This window comes from Poecilia latipinna, unplaced genomic scaffold, assembly GCF_001443285.1.
Source record: "Poecilia latipinna isolate Pla-1442-1.1 unplaced genomic scaffold, P_latipinna-1.0 Scaffold1254, whole genome shotgun sequence".
Taxonomy (NCBI): domain Eukaryota; kingdom Metazoa; phylum Chordata; class Actinopteri; order Cyprinodontiformes; family Poeciliidae; genus Poecilia; species Poecilia latipinna.
Window position 1 is genome coordinate 222841 of NW_015113870.1, and position 9112 is coordinate 231952.

The following is a 9112-nucleotide window of genomic DNA, read 5'->3' on the forward strand; positions in this document are numbered from 1 at the left end:
GGAAGAAAATAAAAAAAATAAAAAATATTCGCGAGTAAAAAAAAAAAAAAAAAAAAAAAAAAAAACCCACACACACACACACACACACACACACACACACACACACAATATCCAAGGATGGGACGCGATCCACCTTTAGAGGTCGCAGTCACGCCTGAGCACTAATCAACTGGACAGGCGGTAAACAAGTCACGCCGTTTGGCAGGCTGAGAGGTTCAAAAACACACGTGTCCATATGGCAAGAGCTTTAATTTCTGTGCTCCCCGTAAGCATCCATCTGTGTGAGTGTGAGCTTTCAGTGATGTCATCTCTGAACTGTGGGGATGTAGAGTGATGGAGTGTGTTCCCCTCAAACAGGGCGACAGGTGGGAATGTCGGTAGGAAGCCGGAGCGTGGAGTCGGCGGGGCCCGAACAGACCCACGCGCTCTGGGTGCGCCACAGAAACCACAGAGCTCAACTACAATCAGAGTGGTCTGCAACCGCCAATTCAGCACAATGCAGGCAGGACACAAAAGAAACGCTGGGAGGGAGGAGGCGCAGGAAACAAAAGGAGATATGTAGGGAGGGCGGGAGATAAGTACGCCGCTGAAAAGGTCTGAACCAGTTTATAGTTCTACCATACTTCAGAAAAACCTAAAACCCTGGGACTGACTGTTCCACCATTAGGTCTAAATACAAAACAACTTTGCAGAGACCACATTTTAAATTGGGCTTTAAGAGTTTCTTCAACAGGTGAAAGTCACAAGAACAATGTCTGAAGCACAACCAGTAAGAATTTTGTGTCCAGTGAAATGACTGCAGATTTTCAATGATTCTTTAAAAGCTGCATTAGAGGTACAAAAGGAATTCAAATATCCCTGTTAGGCCTCCTGCAATAAATATGGAGGCGCCGTCTCACTGTGCGAGAAACCAAAAAGTAAGAGTTTACATTTTAAAATGACATTAACATCATTAAGATGGCTAGTATTAGTAAAACTCGTTTTTATGTTAGACCTCATCGGTCTAAGATTTCCAAATCCATTGTAATCCATGACAGAGGATGAAAGCTTAAACGGGTAAAAGCAGAGAAACTTTGGTGCTCTGCTACACCTTTCCGTCATCTGCTGGGTTTTGGGGTTGCTAGGTGACGGCGTAGTGCCGGTCTATCGTCACTTAATAATCCAGAGGTTTTTGAAACGACTCATTTTCAGTTCACCAAAAATATCAACTTATTGCTAAAAGCAGCTTCTTCTTTTTTTTAAGTGATTGAGTTGTTTTTAGAAAGTACCGGAAAGCGCAAAATGTGAAGTTAAGCAATGTTCAAAATCCAAAACAAACTCAAAATGAATAAATATGCAACTACTGTCTAAGAAACAAAACAAGACTCAAAGGCTTCCAATACAATAATCAAATAAACATCTAATAAGCATTTATCTACATAAAAATAAAGTGCATGAAAACACAGAGCTGTATATCCAGGCCATGAAACTATTTTTTAGACTCCTTTGATCTAGTTCCCCAGGGAAAGCCTTTATATATACATTAAAAAAAAAAAAAAGCCAGCCCTATTCATGAGGGAAAAAGGAGAAGTCCTTCACTGAGGCGATGTGTAGGTCACCCCCAGAGGACTGCTTCCAAACACCCAACATATAATCTGCTCTCCTCTCTCACAATGACCACTTGAAGATCCTGGCAGGCCGAGCTCCTTTTCTCTTCCTTTGTGTCCCACCCAGCTCCAGCCCCAGCTCCATCCCCACAGGCAGAACAGGCCTGTGGGGATGAACTGGTGTCACTTGAATCTGTTGGATATTTGGCCGCTTTCCCAGTCTCTGGGTGGGAGGAAGAAAACCTCCTCGACTCCTCTCTGTCATTTTGTTTGCAGGCTTGCTGTCCAGGCTACCTGTGCTGCTCAGGAGGTGCAAGAAGCTTTGCGTGGATCAGAGTGTGGACCAACAAGCGCACATATGCGCTCCTTGAGCTCGTGCCAAGTCTCCGCTTGTGTGCTCAAACCTCGGGCTCAGAAATAGACACAGAAGACTGGTGCCAGTCAGCCCTGCCAGATTTACACCGTCACCCACTCTGGGAACGACAGCTGTTCTCTGTTTTAACGGGAACGCCTTGAGTAATACTGTGGTACCTGTTCCGCCGCGCTTTAAATATGGAGTTGTGTTTAATCGAGTGCCAGATGCAGCCTGGGGCGCTCCCGCTCCCTGATAAACATCCAGGTAAAGGCAGAGCAAACACAGAGAGGAACATAGGAGCCTTCCACGCTCTGCTTTCCCATGCGGTTCTGGGCTCTCCGCTGGGCAGCCATCTGCTTCATTCCCTCACACCGGCTCCAACTTTCTGATGACTCGATAAGAAAGCTACATTTTTGTGGCAAGGGGGCACATGAGCGTCAAAAACAAGCTGCCATTGTTGGGCGTAACGTCTGACGTCCCCCGAACTCAGAGGTCCCACAAAGAGAGCAAACTATTAGAAGATGACTCGCAGACTGATTAGAGCCGCAACACTTAATGGCTGGGAAGCCTGGAATATAATAGGCCATTCAAAGCGAAGTCAACAGTCAACATCTCCCCACGCGCGCACGCGCACACACATACCAGAGCCTTTATCCTTTTATTGCTCCCAGTCTCTAAATGAGGCGCTCCCACACTAAGCAGCTCAGCTGCATTCAACAACATTTAGCTGGGCTAATCACCACTTTCTGCCTAGGGAAAGTCTGAATCTATTCGACAAACAGCAGTAGCAACGTGTTGGATGAGTTTTGTCCCTTGAATGCCTCAAATGTCCACTGTAGTGAAGAGAGGAGGCAGGAAAGCAGGATTCAGGGGGTCAGCAGTCAGGGACGTGGCTGATGAGCCGAGCAGCGCAGGCTGCGTCAGTCGCAAAGGCCGGCTCCCTTTGAGTAAATAATCAGCGGTTAGAGCTGAGAGCTAGCCTGCTGGGCTCTGTTGACATGGAAAGATAAGTAGGGAGGCTGGCTAGTGTTCAGGCTGAAATTAATATTGAGGAAAAACTGCAAAGACAAGCAAAAGCCTTTAACAAATTCACCTAAAACAGGATTAAATGTTTTTTATATTTTAACTAAATTGCTGCATCGATTAACCTCAACGATGTTCCATCTGAGGGGTGATGTACAGCGTAGATCGGTCACCAGTTCATTAACAGGGTTTCACCAACTCAAATGTAAGACTTTTAAAATTATGAATGAAATTTAAAATTTAAGACTTGTAGCACAATGGATATGTAAAAAAAAGACAATACATTTGGGGTAAATTTGCACTTACTCATGATAAAAAAAGCTAGCCAGCTAGCAAGGGTATATTGGCAGCTAGCTACTGGTAGCCTCAATTAAAGGGAATCGCACAATGCAGTGAAGATGTCTGCGGGTGACTTGAACTTTAGAAAAGTTTAATAAAGTCTGAGTATACAAGACTGTCCTGCCACGACAAAATCTAAGACCTATGGTTAACTTATTTAAGGACAACTTGCATTTTTTTTAATACATACATGAATCTAGGACTTTTTAAGGGTGGTTGTACACCCTGATTAAAGGGCCTCATTGTACGGCTTTTGCACCAAAGTGGTTCCAGTATTTAACCAGCCAGTTCTTCACTGGTTCCGTTAAAAAAAAAAAAAAAACAGCAAAAAAAACAAAACAAAACACAAACTATTTGCTTTTCCACCACCCGAGGGCCAAGCCAATGCTGTGCCATTACATCACTATAAACGACTCATCCACTTAGTGATCCTGCCACTGTTTTTTGCTGCGTTTTTGTAAAGGATTCTAGTGGTTGGAGAGAGTTTAACAAACAGGGAATACCAGCAAACAGATGTCTGTACATCACCAATCAAATTTATGTTTCACAATCCAAATCAGTTGATCGCTCATCGGTGCCAGAACCGCTGGAAAATCAGAGTTAAGTAACTTTTACACCAGAATTCATCAACAATGACACAAAGTTACAGAAGGGACCTGGAGATGGCATTTATGGATTCAGTAGAAAATAATTTGCAGTTTTCTTTTTCTATGTAGCACACTGAACCTCTTGAGTTCAATGAAGAGAGACATTATTGTATACAGTTTGGAAACCGCTTGTTTTATTGTGATGTTACTTAGATTTTGTTGTTGTGAAAGCGGAATGTTTTTACAGTTTTTTCTTTTTAATTTAGAACATCAAAGGTGAAGCTAAACTCAAAGTGTGGAGCTCATAAATTTTGAACTGATTAGATTGTCAGGTTTTGAATCTGCTTAAATCAGTATTGGCAGGTCAAAGCTTTACAAAAAAAAGATCAGATAAAAGATCTGGATCAGTAAATCTTCCTCCTGCATGATACCAATTGCAGGAGGAAGCTAGAGAACACAGAAAAAAAATCAACGCTTGGCTGAAAACAACATGCAAAGTTAAAACAAAAATGGTTGTGGCTGAGATTTGAATTTAGGAACATCTTGTTGTGAAACAGCTGAAGTAACAACAAGTCATTAATATACTTCATGAACAAGGCAGAACAAAAAATAGGGAGAGAGAAAAATTGTTTTTGTTGCATAGCACTTGTAAATAGTACTCTGTGTATGTAGACTGCACATGACACCATGTAAATTAACCTCAGTTGCCTCAGCGGTAGGCAGTCTGTCTGAGTCGAGAGGCAAACATGAAAGAATAGCTGAGGACTCCACATAATGTGCTTCATGCTGTAAATGTTCATAAATGGCTTGGAATGCAGTCTGCAACCAGCTCGCTGAAGTTCAGCTCTGACAGGAATGATTTTTTTTTTCTTTTCTTATTGATCTAAAATGAACTTGATACGCATGCGGTCCTATGACTGATGAATACAGCACCTGATTTACCTTGAGGGGAAACTCCAGCTGAAGCACACCGGTTTCTGTTTCACTCCAACGATTGGGAATGGAAATGTTTTTTTGTCCGTTCTCTTCTTTCAGAAACTCTCTGAATAAAGAGCTGGTTTAACATTTCGTGTCTCAGAAAACATAACTGCCCAAAAGAAGAAAGAAACGCTAGGAAGAAATGCAACGTCCATTTCATTCTGGTGTGAAACAAGGGTTTCTATCTCCCAACTGGGTCAAGGAGACGCTTCAGCTGCGTGTTTTTTCTCTCTTTTTTTTTCCACAGCAGCTAAAAATAAAGCTGGTCAAATTGTAAATCCACCATCAGGACTAAAAGATACAGAGACTAAACACACCTTCCCCACCATCATATCAATCTCAGCAGCTTTCTGAGAGAGACATAAGACATCAAACAGATTTTTACCATCGGCTCCAAAAATAACTGGGAGTGAGGGCAGTTTCCCAGAGCGAGGGAAACAACAGAACATGGAATCTGCCCCATTGTTCGAAGCCAACGCCAAAGTGTAAATGGCACTTTTCCCAGTAGCTGTAAACATACAGGACTGGACAATGCAGTCTCTGGAAATAGGGCAACGAGTAACCATGTGTCATTGTCCAGTTGTGGGTTTCAAACAAACTTGAATACCAATGAGTTCAACAAGGAGAGAAAGAAAGAAAGAAAGAAACAGCAGAGAGTTGCGTAGTGAACTCCAGCGGTAGCGTTTAATCAGATCATCAAGGAACGGCTGAATTGCAGCTTTCTGCTTCATTGCCACTCTGGCATTTTGCGATGTACGGATAGGACACCTCTGACAAAGCCCAGAGGGGGCTGTTGGAGAGTTCGTGTTTCACACATGAAAGTCCAGTAGACTCGGTTCCTTTGGGGACGAAAATTGCAATATTTGTTACATTTTCCGCTGGTGTGTTTTGCTTTCACACTGAACCGCGTCAAACAATTCAAACTAATTGAGAAACCTGTTCCCCTCCTCACCAGTGGTGGCGCTGCACCAATAGCTACTCCAGGAAACACAAAAATCATTGAAAGACGACAGGAGCGCAACTTCCTCCTTCGCAAAAAATGTGAATAAAAATGGAGTAGCATCAGAATTTAGCAGAAGGATTTCTCTTTTGTCTTTGGTAAAAGACCACAATCCATTTCTCCCGCTAGCGCAAGACACCTGTGTTTGTTTTGGTTGCATTTACCCCGAATGCCTTGCACTGTAGTTCTTTTCATGCTTTGGGAGCGGTCTCCGGTTTGCTTGTGTCCAAATATGCATTCGTACCAGCACAGAGTTCATTCCAACTGAACCGAGACCTGGGTTTTTAGGCGGACCAGAGTCTGCACCAGAGTTCGATGGCGCTTTCACACCTCCCCAAACGAACCAGACTTTCAAAGGAGAACTAGAGTTTGATTGAAGTGAACTAGACTAAGAGGAAAGCATTGAGGCAGTAAGTTGCCAGGTAATCGAGAACCTTCTCTGACAAACAGCCCACTCTGAGCTGTTCCTGATGGACCAAGGCAGGCGGAGCGCTCACACAGGGCTCGCCATTCATCCAGGAAACCTTAGCACCCTGAATCGCCGAGCCCAGCAACAAGTGCTAGGGGTCCACCCTTTACCGGTGTATTTACAGGAGTAGCTGCCTCCTATTTCTGCTCAGACACCAACTTAAAAATAAGATGGTGCCTCCAGGGAAAGGGAGAAGTGTTAAATCATCTCACCACGCGGAGAAAAGCAGTTAAATTGTGCAATGCTGAGAAACTACCGAGTTATTTCCCCAAACAAAGCATGCAGAGGCCTGTGAATGAAACACAAGACACGATCTGCCAAAATACGACACTTCTGTTTGGTTATGGATAAAGCATGTACAAAGTCTATTCAGGGTGGCTGCTAAGCAACGCGCTTATCTAAATATTGTAAAGCATGAAGCGTAGATATGGACCGACAACAGAGCACTTGGCAGCAGTTCCAGTAGCTGTAACTGTAAACCCGACACGCCGCAGGGCCCGGGGCCTCGCTTCTGTTTCGCAGCGTGACGAGGAGGGCCGCAAAGCCAAATGGAGGGGCGGCAAAAGCCAGAGCTGCTCCTGCAGGAAAACAGGAAAAAAAACTGAGATGAGGTGCAAGATGCGTGACTGGGGTCCAACTCACCACCCCAGATGTCCGGAACAATCCAGAGAGAGGGGAGAGTGCACATACCTCACATGACAGAAAAACGTCCTGCACCTGCCGTGCACACATTCTCTGGGGCTTTTGTTTAACACCTCCCATTCCTATCGTGTCAGAGGGAGAAGGGAGCAGGACACCCGCAGCACAGCTTGTATTCAGCAATGCTTCTTCACTTTCTGAGGAGCCTTTGAAGAGTTGTTTTCTGTAAATGCTGGTTGCTTTTTAGTCCCGATTGAAAAATCAGAACAGTCCCTTCAGTTGTTTAAACTACAGAATGTCACGCTGTATGCAATTGACTTGTAAGGATTCACCTTACTCAGACAAAAACTGCTGTTTTGGGGCCTTGCAATTTGTTTTTTTGTAAATGCAAATGAAGAAAAGATCAAGAAAACTGCCTAATCAGCCAATCTCCAGAAGGATTGTTTGTTTTTTTGTATGACTTTGTCTAGTTGACTGATTTGTAGGCATCTTTTAAGTTTCCTAAATACCCATTCTTCTGGAAAAGTTCAAAAGTTCTGGAAAAGCTAAAACAGACTGAACTTAAAATAAATGTACAATATAATCAAAGACATAACCCAACTAATCCTGAAAGACATTTCTCTTAAGGGAAGCATCATGTATTTTCCAGGCACATAGTGGGATTTTATAGCACAATCCAGTAGCTGTTACCTTCAGTTGTAATAAAAAGGCCATATATATGAAACATGACTGAAAAGAAATTTGAGTTTGCAATTTGACGGCTTGAAGTTGGCCTCTGTGTCTTTAAGAAGCTCCTACTCTGACACTTTGCCTTCACCACGATGCTTCTCATTACACCGTTTACAACAGTTCTTAGGAACCTGGGACTGAAAAGTAGTTTGTTTGATGAGCTAAGCAGACTTGGAGTTCCACTAGATGTTTGCTAATTGCTGCTGCTAGTCTGAAGGAGCTGAGTGGGGAAGTCGCATGGGAGGATGAAATTATACAGTCAGTATTTACTGATAAAATGATTTATAATCACAGCTGGTTGCACAAGATTTCATTACACGGTGTCCGGGATTGAACACAAGTGAGCGCCACACTTTTCAGAATCATTTGTAAAACCATTCGTCATTTCATACATCTGCTAGATAGAGTCCAAATTTAATACAACGAAGTTTGTGGTTGTAAAGCGAAGATCTTCAAGTGATATGAAGACTTTTGCAAGGTACTGTAACTCTGCTAGAGACATGTAGGAGGTACTCATCCCCACAGCAATCTACATTAAAGTTAATGTTAGGCTTCAGGTTGTCATTTACCCATCCTGATCCGTCTTTAGCTTAGCGTTTATTTTATATACCAGACCCACTCAAGCCTGCAGCTTTCTTGTTTTTTTATTCTTAGTTGTTTTATGTCTGATTCTACAAATCCTCGTCTATTTTCTTAAACACCCCCACATTACAAGACCCCTTAGATTCTCCACAAAATTTGCCAACAAATACTTTGGATTCCTGAAGAGAAATGATGGCGGGAACTAATCCACCGACTTTCCCTTTGCTTCAAGCCTCCTCCAGCTTCCTCTTCCTGTTCTGTTTGGATCTCCAGCAGTTGTCGATGTCCATTCCTCGTCACACGCTGGAAAACGAGTTTATGGGGGGAGAGGATCATCTTACACTCTTAGACATGGGAAGCACGCTAGAGCTGCTTTATTTGAGCCAGCAAAGATTGAAGACTGGAAGAAGAGTAAAGACTCAACAGCCAAGAATCTGCATGCCTTGCTGAGGGAAAAAGGGGTCGGATACGAGAGAGCTGTAGGCACCCCCCCGCGCTCTCATCCCTGTGACCGGATTCACTTCCAAACATTGGGATAAGACTAGAAAGCCGTTAATAATGGCTGAAACAATGGTCCTAAGACTGCCTTATATTGCGTCATGTGAAATCACACATGGAAAGTGTTCCCTCTCCAAGGACGTTTTATCTGAACAGATAAATGTCATTGCCACTTAGTGGAGAAGAGTGAACAGACTCTCAGTAACCCTAAAACTGTCTAGTCCAGTTGTCAACTGAGCTGGGCCGATATTTGTTGCTCACCACAGTGACGCACCTAAAGGTTCAACAACCAGACGAACCAGTTTGCTCGAAGCGCTACAGGGCTGG

General features: G+C 43.4%; 1 protein-coding gene across 1 annotated transcript in view; it reads right to left on the bottom strand.

Annotated features, from left to right (window-relative positions):
- The window catches only part of arhgap46a (Rho GTPase activating protein 46a), a 41942-nt gene extending 34134 nt beyond the window's left edge, over positions 1 to 7808 (bottom strand). The window contains exons 1-4 of the mRNA XM_015054487.1: positions 7775 to 7808; positions 6785 to 6915; positions 5186 to 5218; positions 4833 to 4915 (exon numbers count right to left, since the gene is read on the bottom strand). Coding sequence (XP_014909973.1) covers positions 4833 to 4915; positions 5186 to 5218; positions 6785 to 6915; positions 7775 to 7808 — 281 coding nt within the window. The remainder of the gene's footprint in view (positions 1 to 4832; positions 4916 to 5185; positions 5219 to 6784; positions 6916 to 7774) is intronic.
- Between the last annotated feature and the right edge of the window lie 1304 nt (positions 7809 to 9112).